Source organism: Mesoplodon mirus (assembly GCF_964341445.2).
Source record: "Mesoplodon mirus genome assembly, chromosome: 3".
NCBI lineage: Eukaryota > Metazoa > Chordata > Mammalia > Artiodactyla > Ziphiidae > Mesoplodon > Mesoplodon mirus.
The window spans coordinates 79,210,290-79,230,600 of record NC_138978.1 but is presented as its reverse complement, the minus strand read 5'-3'; the positions used below and the strand labels follow the sequence as shown (position 1 = coordinate 79,230,600).

The 20,311-nt window shown below is 34.9% G+C and overlaps 1 protein-coding gene across 3 annotated transcripts in view; it reads left to right on the top strand.

Moving 5' to 3' along the window:
• The window catches only part of COL24A1 (collagen type XXIV alpha 1 chain), a 389,096-nt gene that overhangs the window by 229,266 nt on the left and 139,519 nt on the right, over positions 1-20,311 (top strand). For all 3 annotated transcript variants that reach the window (XM_082612777.1, XM_082612779.1, XM_082612778.1), the window contains exons 25-28: positions 4,890-4,943; positions 8,545-8,598; positions 15,490-15,543; positions 16,821-16,874. In XM_082612777.1, coding sequence (XP_082468903.1) covers positions 4,890-4,943; positions 8,545-8,598; positions 15,490-15,543; positions 16,821-16,874 — 216 coding nt within the window. The remainder of the gene's footprint in view (positions 1-4,889; positions 4,944-8,544; positions 8,599-15,489; positions 15,544-16,820; positions 16,875-20,311) is intronic.

The window sequence follows — 20,311 nt, the reverse complement described above, 5'->3', positions numbered from 1 at the left end:
TTTAATTTGCTGTATTTTTAGGAGAATATTAACAGCTATAACAAATAAACCTAAAATTTTTTGTAGGCTTAACTTGATAAGAAGTTGTTTTTGCGCATGTTAATAGTCCAGTTTGGGTATTACCAGGTAGCTCTCTCTGACAAGGTGACTGAGATGCCCTGCTTCCTTTTTTCTTATGGCTCCACCATCTCCTAGGGCCTTTAGTACATAGGTTAGAAGAAAGTGAAGGAAAATCACCTGTTTTTCAGGCAAATAAGTACCAGATTTCATCAGTTCTAAAATACAAGTTGCATCAGTCACATTAGGCTAAGTTTTGCTGCAGAAAGAAACACCCTCAAAATATCAGTGGCTTATGACAACAAAAGTTTGCTTGTTACTTGCACTCTGTCCACTGTTGGTTGGCTGTGGCTCTATCCATCTCTTCTGCATTCTGACACCTAGGCTTCAGGAGCAGCTCCTGTCTGGGACATGGCTGACCTCAGGGTAGAAGGAAAAAAAGAAACTGGCTTAAAAAAAAAAAAGTGGCACATATCACTACCACACACACTCACTTTTATTTGGTCAAAGTAAGTTACATAGAGAAGCCAGATGTCAACAAGATGGAGGATTATATTTTTGCCATTGACACTGCAAGCCACATGGCCAAGGCTGACATCAACAATGCAGGGATGTGTACTCTTTCAACAAAAAGGAGCAGTGAATATTTTTAACAATAATACAATTTTTTTCACATTTTAGTATTTGTAAAATTAGGATGTTTCTTACAATTTGTGGTGAATTAAATTACTTGGAAGAATCTTTTTTCTCTTTAGAGATACAAAAGTAATAGTGCATCTTACAATCAATAACATCCTAGGTTTAAGGAAATTTGAGAGGCCTCAACTCTAAATGTGTTCATCTGATTCACCTATTGATTTCCAGGTGTGTGGATAGTTTTCAGATTAAACAGTAATATAGATTTAAAGAGTAAGTAGATATAAATCCTGTATAGTTCAGATTCTTTACTACTGATCTAAACCTGTTTTAGAGTGCTTATTTTCAGTTCTGTAGTAGGAATAGCTATAAAAACATTAGAACAAAATGAGTGAGAGAATTTTCAAAGAGGAGAAAACAGAGAAACAATTAATGTACTAGAGTAGAGAGTTTAGAAATATGCCATGTATAAAATGTTATAAGAATGGCACCACAGATTTTTTTTTGGATTTGACACCAAAAGCAAAGACAATAAAAGCAAAAATAAACAAGTGGAACTACATCAAACTCGAAAGCTCTGCATAGCAAAGGAAATCATTAACAAAATGAAGAGGCAACCTAGTGAATGGAAGAAAATGTTTGCAAATCATGTACCTGGTAAGGAGCTAATATCCAAAATATATAAAGAACTCATACAGGGCTTCCCTGGTGGCGCAGTGGTTGAGAATCTGCCTGCTAATACAGGGGACACGGGTTCGAGCCCTGGTCTGGGAGGATCCCACATGCCGCAGAGCAACTAGGCCCATGAGCCACAACTACTGAGCCTGCACGTCTGGAGCCTGTGCTCCTCAACAGGAGAGGCCACGATAGTGAGAGGCCCGTGCACCGCGATGAAGAGTAGCCCCCGCTTGCCACAACTAGAGAAAGCCCATGCACAGAAACAAAGACCCAATGCAGCCCAAAATAAATTAATTAATTAATAAACTCCTACCCCCAACATCTTCTTTAAAAAAAAAACTCATTAGAATACAGCAATAATTGACAGAATCTATAGAAAACACACTGAGCTACTTAAGGGGTAGTATAACATTATATTAAAAAAAAAAGAACTCATACAACTCAATAGCAAAAAGCAAGCAATTTGATTTAAAAATGAGCAGAGGGTCTGAATAAGTATTTTTCCAAATGAGATATACGGATGGCCAACAGGCAAAGGAATAGATGCTCAACATCACTAATCATCAGGGAAATGCAAATCAAAACCACGAGATATCACCTCACACCTGTGAGAATGGCTGTTATCAAAAAGATAAGAAATAGCAAGTGTTGGCGAGAATGTGGAGAAAAGGGAACCCTCATGCACAGTTGGTGAGAATGTAAACTGGTGCAGCTACTGTGGAAAACAATATGGAGGTTCCTCAAAAAATTAAAAATAGAACTACCATATGATTCCACTTCTAGGTATTTATCTGAAGAAAACAAAAGCATGAATTTGAAAATATATATGCACCCCCATGTTCACTGAAGCATTGTTTACAATAACCAAGATATGGAAACAACCTTTTTAAGTTTCCATCGATGGATGAATGGGTAAAGATGTGGTTTATGTGTACAATGGAACACTATTCAACCATAAAAAGGGTACATCTTTTTGTAAGTGAAATAAGTGAAAGTGAAATAAGTGAAATAAGTCAAAGTGAAATAAGTGAAAGACAAATACCATATCATCTCACGTATATGTGGAATCTAAAAAAAATAATTTTTAAACCAAGATCATAGATACAGAGAATAGATTGATGGTTGCCAGAGGCAGGGGCTGAGGAGTGAGCAAAATAGGTGAAGGGGGTCAAAAGGTACAAATTTCCAGTTATGAAATAAGTATGCCACGGGGTTGTAATGTACAGCATAGAAGCTATAGTTAATAATACTGTATTGCATATCTGAAAGTCGCCAAGAGAGTCAATGTTAAATGTTCTCATCACAAGAAAAAAATTCTGTAACTATGTATGGTGATGAGGGATGTTAACTAGACTTATTGTGGTGATCATTTCACAATATATACAAATATTGAATCATTATGCTGTACACCTAAAGCTAATATATTGTTGTATGTCATTTATACCTCGATAAAATTTTTTAAAAGATTGACACCACAAATTAATGGGAAAAATAAATTTTAGTATGTATAGTATTTGGAAAACTGGGTCACTATGTGGAAAAAATTTAGTTGGATCTCTATCTCACACCTGGTGAAAAAGATGGACTCCAGATGGATTAAGATCTACCTTAAAAAGTTAACACTAATAGAAAAGAATGCCAATTACCTAATGACATAAAGGTAGAGGAAGGCTTGTTAAACAAGATCCAGAAAATACAAATCATAAGGCAAAAAATGGTTGGATGTGGCTACATCAAAATTAAGGATTTCTATCAATGAAGGATGTCAAAATAATCTCACAGGTGATAAATCACAAGAAGGAATTTATAACATCTAAAACCAGCAAGGAGTTTATACCTTGAATGTATAAGAATTCCTGAAAATTATCACAAAAAAACATAGGCAACCTCAAGAGCAAAATTTGGACAAAAGATATGGACAGAAATTGCACAAAAATTGCATTGTTTTTGTAGTAGGTCTTTGAAATCTAGTGTGCTTTTTACATTTAAGCACATGTCAAATTGCACTAGCCACATTTCAAGCATTCAGTCACCACTTAAACTCATCTATGCTATTTAAACTCATCTACCTTAGAAAGCTTCTTAACTCATCTGCCTCATCTGTTAAAGGGGAATCATGATAATACTACCAAATATAGTTGTTGTGAGGATTAAATCAGTCACACAGAAAGTATTTAACGTATGTTAATGTATACATAGTCACCAGATAGATAGATAGATAGATAGATATGGATAAGGATATAGATATTGGGCTGGCCAAAAAGTTCGTTTGGGTTTTTCTGTAAGATCTTACATAAGAGCGGGAAAAACACGAACAAACTTTTTGGCCAACCCAGTATATGTGGATAAAATCATGCCCCATACATTAACTTCAGGTAGCTTAAACACAGCAAACCATTTTTTCATGATTCAGGTAACTTCTATATGCTAATATGTAATATTATATAATCTAAATAGTGTCTTTGCTTGGTAACTATTGCAAAAGAAAATGTTTCATACATTTTTAAATAAAAGTAGAATATAACTTCATAATTGAAGACAGTCAGGGAAAAGGATTATACTCTTGTTGTAAAGCTTGTTCTACGTTACCATTTTTGCTTTCTACACTGCTTGAAGTAGAATCCATACAGACAAAGGTAGATGCACCCTGAGCATTGTTCACTCTGAAACAGTGGTACTGATTGCCTTCTTTCACTTCTTCTGCCAAATTCATTCTTTACTTCAAGCTATTTTCTCCACCTAGAACTCTCTTCCTCCTTTCTGTGCTTGGCTGGCTGGCCTCTTTTTATTCTTCAGCTTTCAGTTTAAATGTCAGGTCTCAAGTTTACCCTGACCATCTTTCCTACAATAGGTCTTGTCTTTTATTCTCCACCTCAGCATCACCTCACTTTTATTCTCCACCTCAGTTGTTTCCTTTGTGAACCTGTATCATAATTTATAAATGTTCACTTTCTAATTTAGTTGTTCTTGTTTCTGTTACAAGATTTTTTACCGCATCAGGGCAGGGCCTAGATCTCCTTTTGCTTACTAATGAAATCTCAGCAAGCAGCATAGTGCATGGCACAAAGTAGGCACCAAATATTTTTTGAATGAATTAACGAGTGGGTATGTGCTATTCCCTCATGTGTTGAGGAGCTTTCAAAGAAGGAAGTCACAGAAATGATTTCTTAAGCTAGTGTATCCACATCAAGAATCTACAAAAAACTGCAGGAGTTTTTATGACATCCACTGAACTGTAAGTTCTACAAGGATAGGGACTATGTTTGAATTTGAAACTCAGTGCCTCCCAGCAGCCAGCCCGTCACATATTAGACATTCATATATATTTGTTGATTAACTGAATAGTTAATTCTGATGTGAAGTCTTAGGCCGGATGCCTATACCAGGAGGAATTTTACTTTAAGATAAAATTTAGGATGAGTTAGAAAGAAACATCATGTTTATAGGTGACTTAAAACCAGGATGCTATAATAGTAATACAATATATGTGTATTTTCTATTATATTTTTTCCTAAAAGGGACCTGTTGGTTCACCTGGAGAAGTTGGAATGACTGGAAGCACTGGTGAAAAGGTAATTTCTTTCATTGTTTTGTTCAATAGTAAGGATTCTAAGCTAAACTCAAAGGAGAGACAGTCATATGATATTTTATGAATTAGAAATTAGAAATTACTCATAACTTAAAATGCATTACCTGTACTGAATCTCTTAAATATATTGAAATATAGCTGATAGCATATATGTTTCTAATTTTTAAAAGGCAGAGTACTCTTTTGGCTATAATGATGTGCTCTGAAGAGGAAAGATGAAATTGATGGTCTAGGTTTATGACTAGAAAATATTTAAATCTACTTATGAGAACAGGCTCCTAAAGGAAACAGTTTTGAAAGTGAAGAATAAGTTATCACTTTCCCTGATCCAAGTTTCAGTCACAAACTCTTTATATCCGCTTGGAATTCAGTATGAAGTTATTCAAGGATCTTTTTGGCTATTGTGATGGAAATTGTAATTTGCTTAAGAATTTCCTAGAAATCATTATCTTGGGAGTGATTTTCCATATTGATTTCAAATTTAAGAAAGTCTTTTTTTTTTTTTAAAGTAAGCAATTCTTTATTTGAGACCAGCAAGGGCATTTTCTTGAATTTTTTTTTAATAGAGTCTTATAATGAACTAGTAGGTAATAAACCAAAAACTTCGAGTCTTTGACTGAAACTGACTTGCTGAATATAAAGCAGAGCATGATAGTCTAATATGCAAGGCTACTCTTTGTGAATAATTAAGTAGAGCCAGGATTAGAAGTAAATTCGATAATATTCCAGTTATTTCCCTCTGAAATTTTTTAATTTAAGTCAAACTCAGCATATTGGCTTGGCCAAAAGTTTCCTTCAGTTTTTAAGTAAAAAATAAAAGACACATTTTTCATTTTCACCAAGAACTTTATTAAACAACTTATTCACTGTTTTGTTCCACTACCTTCTCCCATTTTTCTGGCAACTTCATAATTCCATCTTCCCAAAACTTTTTATCTTTTTTGAGCAAAGAACTGTTCCAGGTGCCTTTTACAGTCTTCCAGGGAATTGAAATTTTTTTCCATTAAGAGAATTTTGTAAAGACCGAAACAAATGGATATCCGAAGGTGCAATGTCTGGTGAATACGGCAGATGAATCAGAACTTCCCAGCCAAGTTGTAACAGTTTTTATTTCTTGTCATCAGAGAAACATGTGGTCTTGCATTATCCTGATGGAAGATAATGAGTTTTCTGTTGACTAATTTCGGACGCTTTTTATCCAGTGCTGCTTTCAGTTGGTCTAACTGGGAGCAGTACTTGTTGGAATTAATCGTTTGGTTTTCTGGAAGGAGCTCATAATAGAGGGCTCCCTTCCAATCTCACCATATGTACAGCGTCAACTTCTTTAGTTGAAGACCGGCCTTTGGTGTGGTTGGTGGTGGTTCATTTCACTTGCCCCACCATCTCTTCCGTTCCACATTATTGTACAGTTTCCACTTTTCATTGCCCATCACAATTTGTTCTAAAAATGGAACATTTTTATTACGTTTTACTAGAGAATCAATGCAGAAATATGGTCAAGAAGGTTTTTTTTTTTTTTTTTTTTTTTTTGCTTAAATTATGTGAAACCCAAACATCAAAGCAATTAGTATAACCAAGCTGGTGGAAATGATTTTCAACGCTTGATTTGGATATTGTGCTATAATGTTGATTGTTCTCAATTAATGTCTTGATTTGATTGCTATCAACTTCAACTGGTCTACCTGACTGTGGAGCATCATCCAGCAAGAAACCTCTAGCACAGAACTTCGCAAACCACTTTTGAGACGTTTGATCAGTCACAGCACCTTCTCCATACACTGCACAAATCTTGTTTTTGCGTTTCAGTTGCGTTTTTACCTTTCTTGAAAGAATAAAGCATAATATGCAGAAAAATGTTGCTTTTTTCTTCCATCTTCAGTATTAAAATGGCTACACAAAAATTCACCAATTTTGATAATATTTTTAAATGCACGCTGATATGACAGCTGTCATAATACAATCTAACAAAATTGTTTCGAATGAAGTTAAAGACAAGTAAGTGCTACTAGAGCCATCTTACGGAAAAAAACAAACGAACCTTTTGGCCAACCCAGTATTTAAAATTCATCATTTTTTTCCCACATCCAAACTGGTTTCTTCCCAATTATCTCATTTCTATTAGTATGCCTTATACCTATCTCTATTCTTCCAGTCTTCCAGAATAGATAGAGTGCACCCATCTTTGCATTTCCCTTTTCCTCCATCCTCTATGCCTAATCTTTTAGCAGGTCTTAGAGTTTCTGTTTACAGTTTGTCCTTTCTAATAGTCGATCTACCCCCTCAGACGTACTCTTATTAGTTTATCTTAAATTTACCCTCTATCATATTTATGCTACCCTTTCCCTATCTTTTAATCCAGGCTACATACTATAAGCAGAAGACTAATTCTGATGGGTCATGATAAAGCATTTTGAAGAACCTTCATTAGCCTCCCTATTGTTGAAGGCTGTTAACGGCTCTACTTTGCTGTCAAGATACTATGTGATTTTGTTTAATCAGTTCATCCAACAAATTTTCTAATATTCTCCAGTATAAACCTTTCTTGCTCCCCATTTCATATTTCATACTTGTCCCTATTCTTATTCTTACTGTTTTCTTGGGTTAGAGTATCCTCTCCCCTTCCCTCTATTTATTCAAAGCCAAACTACACTACTCAATTAAATTTCTTCCCTATTCTTATTCTTACTGTTTTCTTGGTTTAGAGTATCCTCTCCTCTTCCCTCTCTATTCAAAGCCAAACTACACTACTCAATTAAATTTCTATCTCCTCTGTAAAGTCTTTCCAGATTATTCTAATCCTTCCTGATTTCTTCCCTTCCTGGGTTTAGAATAAGTACCACACGATTCAAAATTTCATTGTCCTTTAATTGATTCATCTTTGTTAATGTCATGTTTTCAATTACTTGAGGGTAGAGTCTAAGTCAAATATCTGTTATATCTCTCCAACTCTCACTTAGTACATTAAAAGTGATTGATATATACTTGTCAGTTTTTTTATTAACAATATAACAAATATAAAATGGCATCAGTTCAAAAAATTTAGATGGTTTTGTACTTTCTTCATTCTGGTTTAGTTACTTCTGTGTTAGGTTAAATTTTCTACACTAACATGTTGAAAAGTTTTGGAATTTTAATGTAAATCAGTTTAGACCTTTAATCTGCTGTGGCATATGTGATTATCATGATTATGCTTAATTGTGATGGACAGATTACAGAAATAAAATTTTGTTCAACGGTTATACACTTAATTTTTACAATATGCTTTCATACTTTTACAGTTCTTATATTTTATGTCTCAAAATTATAAGAATTTCTACTTGCAAAACTAGTATACGATGCATGCTCAGTTTTAAATCTTGATTATTCATAATTTCTATTTTTGTCATTTTAATAAGACTTTTTAGTATTTTATCCCTTAAAAAGTATAAGAGGATTTTCATTAAGTCTAGCAAATTTAGAGTAAAAATGCAAAATTTGTAAATTTAAAAATTATTGAAAATTAGGATGAGTTTCCTGTCTAGGCTTAGCTCGTTCATGACTAATTAACATGCCTCAATGTTTTTCTTTTTTCTTTGTTTTAAAAGGGAGAACGTGGAAATCCAGGGCCACTAGGTCCCCAGGGGGAAAAGGGCATTTTGGTAAGAGCTCAGTGATTTGAAAGATATGTGTCCAAAGAACATAATAAAGTTAAGGCATTCCAGAGGTGGAATTGCCTTGAATGAAGTTTAAGTAAGTGAAAAATGCTATTTTGTGGTAAATTTCCATTAGAATTTTCTTCTCCTCTAAACAGTTTACCATTCAGAATGCTGATTGGCACTGAAAAGCATGCAAATCACATGGCTAGGTCGAATGAGCCTATAGTTTTAAGAGACGAATTAAACCATCCTAAGTTAGCTTAAGTGGATGAAGAAGAAAATTCAATGAGAATCTACTTTTTTTGATAGCCTAAAGTTTATATGACACATATCATCATTACCACTTTTCCGTAAGTTTGTGGTCACAATGTAATTATTTGATATGTGGAAGAGCAGAATCCAGAATTCATCTTACATTCTTTTACCTTTAAGACAGTAATAGCTGATAAATTTTATATCTAGATTGCAGTTTTTTCATTTATTAAAGTTTCTAAATGTGATAGAAATGAACAATTATTTTCAATTAAAGAATCTTGCTTTCAGAAAATATACTGTGATGGATCTGGTATACCTAATGCTATCTACAAATTCATTTTACATAAATTTTTGCTCAGTTTTAACTTCTGTACTATGAATAGAGCACTGTAAGATTATGTTTTTACCTATCTCCAATTGCTGTCAACTACGAAGTTTAATATACCCATAAGGCTAATTAATTTCATGAATTATTGACTCTTAAGGCATTCTCTGAATCATTTGAATATGGTTAAACCACAAAGGGTGTGTTCCTTCTGAAATGTGACAGGCTAAAGTATTTGTACACATTCACATTTCTTTTATTTTTTAACATCTTTATTGGAGTATAATTGCTTTACAATGGTGTGTTAGTTTCTGCTTTATAACGAAGTGAATCAGCTATACGTATACATATATCCCCATATGCCCTCCCTCTTGTGTCTCCCTCCCATACTCCCTATCCCACCCCTCTAGGTGGACACAAAGCACCGAGATGATCTCCCTATGCTATGTGGCTGCTTCTCACTAGCTAGCTATTTTACATTTGGTGGTATACATAAATCTATGCCACTCCCTCACTTCGTCCCAGCTTACCCTTCCCCCTCCCCATATCCTCAAGTCCATTCTCTACATCTGCATCTTTATTCCTGTCCTGCCCCTAGGTTATTCAGAACCTTTTTTTTTTCTTTTAGATTCCATATATATGTGTTAGCATATGGTTTGTGATTTTTTTCCTTCTGACTTACTTCACTCTGTACGACAGACTCTAGGTCCATCCACCTCACTGCAAATAACTCAATTTCATTTCTTTTTATGGCTGAGTGATATTCCATTGTATATATGTGCCACATCTTCTTTATCCATTCAGCTGTCGATGGACACTTAGGTTGCTTCCATGTCCTGGCTATTGTAAATAGTACAGCAATGAACATTGCGGTACATGACTGTTTGAATTATGGTTTTCTCAGGGTATATGCCCAGTAGAGGGATTGCTGGGTCATATGGTAGTTCTATTTTTCGTTTTTTAAGGAACCTCCATACTGTTCTCCGTAGTGGCTGTACCAATTTACATTCCCACCAACAGTGCAAAAGGGCTCCCTTTTCTCCACACCCTCTCCAGCATTTATTATTTATAGATTTTTTCATGATGGCCATTCTGACCTGTGTGAGGTGATAGCTCATTGTAGTTTTGATTTGCATTTCTCTAATGATTAGTGATGTTGAGCATCTTTTCATGTGCCTCTTGACTATCTGTATGTCTTCTTTGGAGAAATGTCTGTTTAGGTCTTCTGCCCATTTTTGGATTGGGTTGTTTGTTTTTTGGATATTGAGCTGCATGAGCTGCCTGTAAATTTTGGAGATTAATCCTTTGTCAGTTTCTTCATTTGCAAATATTTTCTCCCATTCTGAGGGCTGTCTATTCGACTTGTTTATGGTTTCCTTTGCTGTGCAAAAGCTTCTAAGTTTCATTAGGTCCCATTTGTTTAATTTTGTTTTTATTTCCATTTCTCTAGGAGGTGGGTCAGAAAGGATCTTGCTGTGATTTATGTCATAGAGTGTTCTGCCTATGTTTTCCTCTAACAGTTTTATAGTGTCTGGCCTTACATTTGGGTCTTTAATCCATTTTGAGTTTATTTTTATGTATGGTGTTAGGGATTGTTCTAATTTCATTCTTTTCCATGTAGCTGTCCAGTTTTCCCAGCACCACTAATTGAAGAGGCTCTCTTTTCTCTATTATATATTCTTGCCTCCTTTATCAAAAATAAGGTGACCATATGTGTGTGGGTTTACCTCTGGTCTTTCTATCCTGTTCCATTGATCTATATTTTTGTTTTTGTGCCAGTACTATACTGTCTTGGTTACTGTAGCTTTGTAGTATACTCTGAAGTCCAGGAACCTAATTCCTCCAACTCCATTTTTCTTTCTCAAGATTCCTTTGGCTATTCCGGGTCTTTTGTGTTTCCATATAAATTGTGAAATTTTTTGTTCTGCTTCTGTAAAAAATGCCATTGGTAGTTTGATAGGGATTGCACTGAATCTGTAGATTGCTTTGGGTAGTGTAGTCATTTTCACAATGTTGATTCTTCCAATCCAAGAACATGGTATATCTCTCCATCTGTTGGTATCATCTTTAATTTCTTTCATCAGTGTCATAGTTTTCTGCATGCAGGGCTTTTGTCTCCTCAGGTAGATTTATTCCTAGGTATTTTATTCTTTTTGTTGCAAGGGTAAATGGGAGTGTTTCCTTATTTTCTCTTTCAGATTTTTCATCATTAGTGTATAGGAATGCAAGAGATTTCTATGCATTAATTTTGTATCCTGCTACTTTACCAAATGCATTGATTACCTCTAGTAGTTTTCTGGTAGCATCTTTAGGATTCTCCATGTATAGTGTCATTTCATCTGCAAACAGTGACAGCTCGACTTCTTCTTTTCCGATTTGGATTCCTTTTATTTCTTTTTCTTCTCTCATTGCTGAGGCTAAGACTTCCAAAACTATGTTGAATAATAGTGGTGAGAGTGGACACCCTTGTCTTGTTCCTGATCTTAGAGGAAATGGTTTCAGTTTTTCACTGAGAATGATGCTAGCTGTGGGTTTGTCATATATGGCCTTTATTATGTTGAGGAAAGTTCCCTCTGTGCCTACTTTCTAGAGGGTTTTTATCATAAATGGGTGTTGAATTTTGTTGAAAGCTTTTTCTGCATCTATTGAGATGATCTTATGGTTTTTCTCCTTCAATTTGTTAATATGGTTTATCACGTCGGTTGATTTGCGTATATTGAAAAATTCTTGCATTCCTGGGGTAAACCTCACTTGATCATGGTGTATGATCCTTTTCATGTGCTGTTGGATTCTGTTTGCTAGTATTATGTTAAGGATTTTTGCACCCATGTTCATCAGTGATATTGGCCTGTAGTTTTCTTTCTTTGTGACATCTTTGTCTGGTTTTGGTATCAGGGTGATGGTGGCCTTGTAGAATGAGTTTGGGAGTGTTCCTCCCTCTGCTATATTTTGGAAGAGTTTGAGAAGGATAGGTGTTAGCTCTTCTCTAAATGTTTGATAGAATTCGCCTGTGAAGCCGTCTGGTCCTGGGCTTTTGTTTGTTGCAAGATTTTTAATCACAGTCTCAATTTCAGTGCTTGTGATTAGTCTGTTTATATTTTCTGTTCCTTCCTGGTTCAGTCTCCGAAGGTTGTGCTTTTCTAAGAATTTGTTCACTTCTTCCAAGTTGTCCATTTTATTGGCATATAGTTGCTTGTAGTAATCTCTCATGATCCTTTGTATTTCTGCAGTGTCCGTTGTTACTTCTCCTTTTTCATTTCTTATTCTATTGATTTGAGTCTTCTCCCTTTTTTTCCTGATGAGTCTGGCTAATGGTTTATCAATTTTGTTTATCTTTTCAAAGAACCAGCTTTTAGTTTTATTGATCTTTGCTATTGTTTACTTCATTTCTTTTTCATTTATTTCTGAACTGATTTTTATGATTTCTTTCCTTTTGCTAACTTTGGGGGTTTTTGCTCTTCTTTCTCTAATTGCTTTAGGTGTAAGGTTAGGTTATTTATTTTAGATGTTTCTTGTTTCTTGAGGTAGGATTATATTGCTATAAACTTCCCTCTTAGAACTGCTTTTGCTGATTCCTATAGGTTTTGGGTCACCATGTTTTCATTTTCATTTGTTTCTAGGTATCTGACTTCCTCTTTGAATTCTTCACTGGTCTCTTGGTTATTTAGTAGCATATTGTTTAGCCTCCATGTGTTTGTATTTTTCACAGATTTTTTCCTGTAATTGATATCTACTCTCATAGCATTGTGGTCAGGAAAGATACTTGGTACGATTTCAATTTTCTTAAATTTACTGAGGCTTGATTTGTGACCCAATATATGATCTATCCTGGAGAATATTCCATGAGCACTTGAGAAGAAAGTGCATTTTGTTGTTTTTGGATGGAATGTCCTATAAATATCAATTAAGCCCATCTTGTTTAATGTGTCATTTAAAGCTTGTGTTTCCTTATTTCCTTTCATTTTGGATCATCTGTCTGTTGGTGAAACTGGGATGTTAAAGTCCCCTACTATGGTTGTGTTACTGTCGATTTCCCTTTTTATGGCTGTTAGCATTTGCCTTATGTATTGAGGTGCTCCTATGTTGGGTGCATAAATTTTTACAATTGTTATATCTTCTTCTTGGATTGATCACTTGATCCTTACATCGTGTCCATCATTGTCTTTTGTAATAGACTTTATTTTAAAGTCTATTTTGTGTGATATGAGTATTGCTCTTCCAGCTTTCTTTTGATTTCCATTTGTATGGAATATCTTTTTCTATCCCCTCACTTTCAGTCTGTCTGTGTCCCTAGGTCTGAAGTGGGTCTCTTTTAGACAGCATATATACAGTTCTTGTTTTTGTATCCATTCAGCCGGTCTATGTCTTCTGGTTGGAGCATTTAATCCATTACATTTAAGGTAGTTATCGATATTTATATTCTTATTACCATTTTCTTTATTGTTTTGGGTTTGTTACTGTAGGTCTTTTCCTTCTCTTGTGTTTCTTGCCTAGAGAAGTTCCTTTAGCATTTGTTGTAAAGCTGGTTTGCTGGTGCTGAATTCTGTTAGCTTTTGCTTGTCTGGAAAGGTTTTAATTTCTCTGTCGAATCTGATTGAGATCCTTGCTGAGTATAGTAGATCTTAGCTGTAGTTTTTTCCCTTTCATCACTTTAAATATGTCCTGCCACTCCCTTCTGTCTTGTAGAGTTTCTGCTGAAAGATCAGCTCTTAACCTAATGGGGATTCCCTTGTATGTTATTTGTTGCTTTTCCCTTGCTGCTTTTAATATTTTTTCTTTGTATTTAATTTTTGATAGTTTGGTTAATATGTTTATTGGCATGTTTATCCTAGGATTTGTCCTGTATGGGACTCTCTGCACTTCCTGGCCTTGATTGACTATATCCTTTCCCATATTAGGGAATTTTTCAACTATAATCTCTTCAAATATTCTCTCAGTCCCTTTCTTTTTCTCTTCTTCTTACACTCCTATAATTCGAATGTTGGTGCATTTAATGTTGTCCCAGAGGTCTCTGAGACTGTCCTCAGTTCTTTTCATTCTTTTTTCTTTATTCTGCTCTGCAGTAGTTATGTCAACTATTTTATCTTCCAAGTCATTTATCCATTCTTCTGCCTGAGTTATTCTGCTATTGATTCCTTCTAGATAATTTTTAATTTATTTATTGTGTTGATCATCATTGTTTGTTTGTTCTTTAGTTCTTCTAGGTCCTTGTTAATAGTTTCTTGTATTTTCTCCATTCTATTTCCAAGATTTTGGATCATCTTTACTATCATTACTCTGAATTCTTTGTCAGGTAGAATGCCTGTTTCCTCTTCATTTGCTTGGTCTGTTGGGTTTTTACCTCACTCCTTCATCTTCTGTGTGTTTCTGTCTTCTCATTTTGCTTACCTTACTGTGTTTGGGGTCTCCTTTTTTGCAGGCTGCAGGTTCGTAGTTCCCATTGTTTTTGGTGTCTGCCCCCAGTGGCTAAGGTTGGTTCAGTGGGTTGTGTATGCTTCCTGGTGGAGGGGACTAGTGCCTGTGTTCTGGTGGATGAGGCTGGATCTTGTCTTTCTGGTAGTCAGGACCATGTCCGGTGGTTTGTGTTGGGGTGTCTGTGACCTTATTATGATTTTAGGCAGTCTCTCTGCTAATGGGTGGGGTTATGTTCCTGCCTTGCTAGTTGTTCGGTATAGGGTGTCCAACACTGTAGCTTGCTGGTCGTTGAGTGAAGCTGGGTCTTAGCGTTGAGACAGAGATCTCTGGGAGAGCTTTCGCTGTTCGATATTAACATGGAGCTGGAAGGTCTCTGGTCTACCAGTGTCTTGAACTCGGCTCTCCCACCTCAGAGGCACAGGCCTGACACCCAGCCAGAGCACGAAGACCCACTCAGCCTCATGGCTGCTGGTCTTGGAGTCCCCTGGAGAGGCCCACGTTTCTTAATTATTGAATTCCCTGACATCTGAAAATGATATGATTTCACAATCTATATAACATAATATACATCTATTCATAGCATAACACAACCTACAGATATGTGAGATGAATATTCTCTTCTCAGTAGGTTATAATATGTGATTCTGGCTAGCAGACTTCATTTCTAGGGGCAAAGAGTTTCTAATAAAAGTATACCCATCTTCTATGTAAACATTTTTTTATTTATATTGTCTATCTCTGGAACAGTTCCTGTGACCTCTTATGTCTTGGATAGTAGAGGGAGATCTTATCACATTATCACTTTTAGTTACTATTTATAATTTACTTGTTTGTCTTCAATGAAAATAATTAGATGTGATGGAGAATTTATGTCTTTTATATTTTTGCTTAAATTATAGGGATATCCAGGTCCTCCTGGGGTTCCAGGAGCCATGGGTCCACTGGGATTACCTGTAAGTATAGAAAAGACTTCTCTTCCCAGTCAGTGCAAAACACTCTAGAATATATCATCGTATCTTGAACCTCCTCACTTCTACTTGCTCTATTATTTACTGCTCACTTCTAATAGTATAGTTCTGCAACGTAAAATAAAAAACATCTAAACTTTCTTTTGAATAACCACATATAAGAAAACAGAGTTAGTAATCAAGCTTAGACCTATTGGACGAACAAATCACAAGCAGAATTTCCAACATGTTTTTCTTAGAAATTTCCACATATTCTCAAACTGATAAAATTCATGGAAAATATACCTTTATTCAAAAACTGAGTTTTGAAAAACTCCATTTGTGGTTACAGAAAGATAATGAAGCCTTGTCTCTATAGAGAAAGTTTGCTTATTAAAATTTGAAAGTTATTGTGAACTTAAGTGTGAAGAATATCAGCCTTTGTGATCCCCTAAGCAGAACTATTATCAGAAATGGTTTATGCTGTTTTGTGAAGCTTCTGTTTTGAAGATAAGCCCAATCTTCCAGCATACTGATAGATGTGTCATTGACTTCTAAAATGAGGAAGACTGATCTAGGGCACAGTTGCCAATCTTTTTACTCGTGTAAGATAAGAAATAGATTTGAGATGCTGTGAAAGTTCACTGGTTTTATCTACCTGTGTTATATAGATAAATAAATTTTGTCTTCTAAGCACTGGAGACCATTGGGTATAAAAATAATTCATTGTACTTGACTTAGTAACAAATAACAACTTAATCTTCTTTTAAGGCTATTTTTTGTGGCATGTAAATTTGGAAACTTCTGTGACATTTTTCATGGTAACAAAAAAAAATCTATTTTTATGTGATAGGATTATCATAAGTATCTAGAGTAATGAGAAAGAAATCTTGCAAAAGTAGCCATTGCTTCTTTGATGGACCAGGAATATTAGACTGGTCAGATTGGCTAAGTGGGTGTCTCCCTTATGTGTTGTGTCTCCCACCACCATATGTGCTCATCCTAAAAACTATGTGGTCAGTGAATATTAAATACTTCCCATTTTTTTTCAGGGTATAAATACTTAGAAATTAAATTTCTCCAAATTTAATGTCAGAAGCAGAATATTGGGGGAGGGTAGTATGGTATTTGTTTAATAATTAAAGCATATTTTTAAAGGAGACTAATCAATTTTATTTTAAGAATTGCCAAGGAGAATTACATATCATAAGAAAGGTTGTAACTACTGTTCTCATAACATTCCTGTTAATTCTATGACTGATTTTTAAATTTTCAACATGTAGGGCCCTGTGGGGGCAAGAGGATCACCTGGGAGTCCAGGTCCTAAAGGACGAAGAGTAAGTTATCTAATCAAGGAAGTGCATTAACCTTTTTAAAAATGGCATCATAAATAGTAATGCGTTCAGCAAAAATAGCTCTATATCTTCTAGATCATGCTTAGAAGTTGTTGGGTTTTTTCTTGTTTTCATTATATTAGATGACCTACCTACATTAATTTAAATGTAATTCATAATCATTTGTATTTATAAAACCATACTTTTCCATTTTGTGTTTTAGAAATTTCACTTATTGACAAAGAATTCTTCTTTCTTATTCCCAACTTCCAGTTTCATTCTTTGGGGGAATTGTGAACGCAAAGATGTTTAAATTATTCTTCTACTCACAAGAGACTTCTATAGCAAGGGATAGTAACAGCATGACAGAATAAGAGTGATAAGAAGTAGAATAAGAATACACAGGATGACTAAGAGTTTATTCACTGTAAATAAGAGGTAATATGTCATCATTGTCTAATAATATGCATAAGAATTGAATTAAAACCTTTCACTCTTTAAGTCTTTTAAACATTAAATCCTTTTTTTTTCTTTAAAGAAATAAGAACCACCATTTATTGCATGCCTGTCACGTGCCAAGTACTTTTACATATGCCATCTAACCTAATACTCAAAACCACTCTAGGATGGAGAGGCATTTATCTCAGATATCACAGTTGAGGAAAACGGGGCTCAGAGAGTTTAAGTATATGAACTGTAGACACGCAGGTCTATGGCACAACCAGGATTCAAACCTTAGTGTGTCTGATTCCAAACCCAATGCTTATTCAATACCCCTATTGAATTTTAGAGTATTTTTCCTTGATTAATTTGAATATGTGGGCTTTAAGAACTCTGTTTTCTCCCTTGGCTTTACCTTGACTTTTACAGCCAGTGAAGAAAATATTTTAAAATTCTAAAAACATGGCCTCCAAATAACAAAGTTGTTTTTTTTTTTTAACTGCCATTTTCCAGTTGGCAAATGGGAGAAAAATGCTCAGTTTAAAATAACAACTTTAGGAATTCACTGGCAGTCCAGTGGTTAGGATTTGGTGCTGTCACTAAGATCCTGCAAGCTGTGCAGCATGGCCAAAAGAAAGAAAGAAAAGAAAAGAAAATAGGCAAAATAAATAAATAACGACTTTAATTTCATGTGCTGTGTTTTAGGTGAAGATTAAAAAAAGAGAGCAAATTTTTCTGTATTGTCATTTCTTTTCTGAAAAACTATTTTCCTTTCTGGCTTATGGATTTACAGTCTATAAATAATCCTGATGGCCACATCTATTTTAGCCCAAATGAGATTTAAAATAATAAAAAAAAAACTCATGGAAGATGATCTGTACTCTGTCATTTTAGTGGTCTGTACCCTGCCAGCATTCAGTACTTGGTCAGGTCAAATGTGTTTATTCAACTTTGTATTACTCACAGTGGGAAAGTTCAACCAGTTTTGTGAACGATTTAAAAAAACAGAAATACTTGCTTTGGTTAGCTAAGTAATTGAGGTCTTATTGATTATCCAGGCATAAGCCATGTACCTAAGCAAGATATGTTTCTGAACCACTTGTACTATCTGATAAGTCATATGGAAAGTTCATATTCCCTGCAGTTTTCTAACCTCTGTGATCCTTGGGCAAATTATTACTCTTTTCTGATTTGACACTTTGTTTTCAATTCTCACCTCTTCAAGTGTCTATTTTCCTCTCATCCTCCAAATACATTTTACTGATTTGTTCCCAAATGTCTTCTCATAATTATTTAAATATTAAATTATTTAAAGTATTTTCTAAACAAGGTCTTTTTGTTTAGAAATAAAGGCTTTATTTAATGCAAAAGTGCCTCCTTTATAGGAGAGTATTTCAAATAATCAGTGAACATTGGGAATATCAAAAAGAACTAAAGACCAGAATATTTGGGAAAGAATATAGTATTATGAAGTTCCATTCTAATTATCACCTAGTATCTTCTTCTCCCATCAATCCATTCTCCAATCTATTCTCCACTATAGATGTGATCGTAATAAATACCCTTGCGAATATTTTTCACTCACAAAAAAATGAGAATATATTATATGTTCAGCCCACAGGGATAAATGACAAAAGTATCTGGCTGGGAATTCCTGTGCCCCAGCCCTTCCTTGCTACCCCAAAGGCTGAGGGGGTCAATAGTTCCAACACACCTGTAACACTTTATGACACACAACTGTGTCACAGTACATTGGAGGGGAAGCTAGGCACATTTGCACTAGGAGGCCACACAAAGAACTCTCATTATGAAACTAGTGCTTGTATGCCCTTGCTGTTCAGCCTGTGATTTGTACTGTTATCATAGGTGAACATGCAAACATCATGAATGGTAGGACCACAACCCAAGGAGTCTGCCTGTCCTTCTGCTTCTCTCCTATCCATCCATCTGCCATTCATCTATCTAACATTTACTGATATAATACCATCTGTCAGACACTCTCTTACTATCATGGAGGATTCAAGGTTAACTTTTTCTTAGATCTAACACATGGATTTTACGGTTTAATGACTTACAGTCCAGTGGCTTTTAAAGTATCATACAATATTGACAGAGAATAGCAGAAGCTCAGACAAGCAACAGTACCTGCCATCTCAGGAAATAACCTAAGCAACTTAGTATTATGAAAATTTTTCTAACTAGTTTTATGAAGATTGTGTAATCCTGCCCCTTATGTAACTGAAAAAAATAACAGGACTGGCTGAAAATATTCATGTAGTTTGAGATTATTTGATGGGAGAGTTACCTGTAGCCAACTTTAACTTTTCCAAAAGAGGATAAAGAAAAGATTAGATTTTTTTTAACTTAACCAGAATACATTCTTCAAGAGCTTTATAGGTAGAGATTTTAAGGCAGGTATTAGAAAAAATAACTTTATACCCAATTAGGTACCTATTATAATATTGCTTGTCTAATTTTCTTATAGCTTGTCCTGAAGCTTGTTATGTCTCAGGAGTCAAAGAATAACTCCAGGGATAACTTTGACAACCAATATCAAAGTGAAACTGGCAGATATTGATAAAGCTAAGCTTTTAGCTAATGAACCAACCCTTAACTGAAGCATAGAGAGGACCAAACTTTCCTAGAGTTCTGCCAGCCTTAACCTCTTAACTAGAAATCTCAGGCTTTATAGCCTTTAATTAGATATAATTGTTGTACTTAGACATTTTTTTAACTTAATGTGGCTATCTTTGTCATCACAGTGGGAGCAGAATCTTCTCTTTCTTTTTTCCCTGTCTAGTCCTGGTTTAGTAAATGAAATAATAAATGTGAAAGTACTTTTAAGTAAAAATATTTTTTAATGGAAAACATTAAAAAAATGAGTGATTATCATTAAAGTATTCCTTAATTTTGGAGGGAGTTACTTTCAACTATAATACCAATCAGCATTTTACTCATGTTTAATATTCATTTTGTAAACTTCTTCTAAACTTCACGTC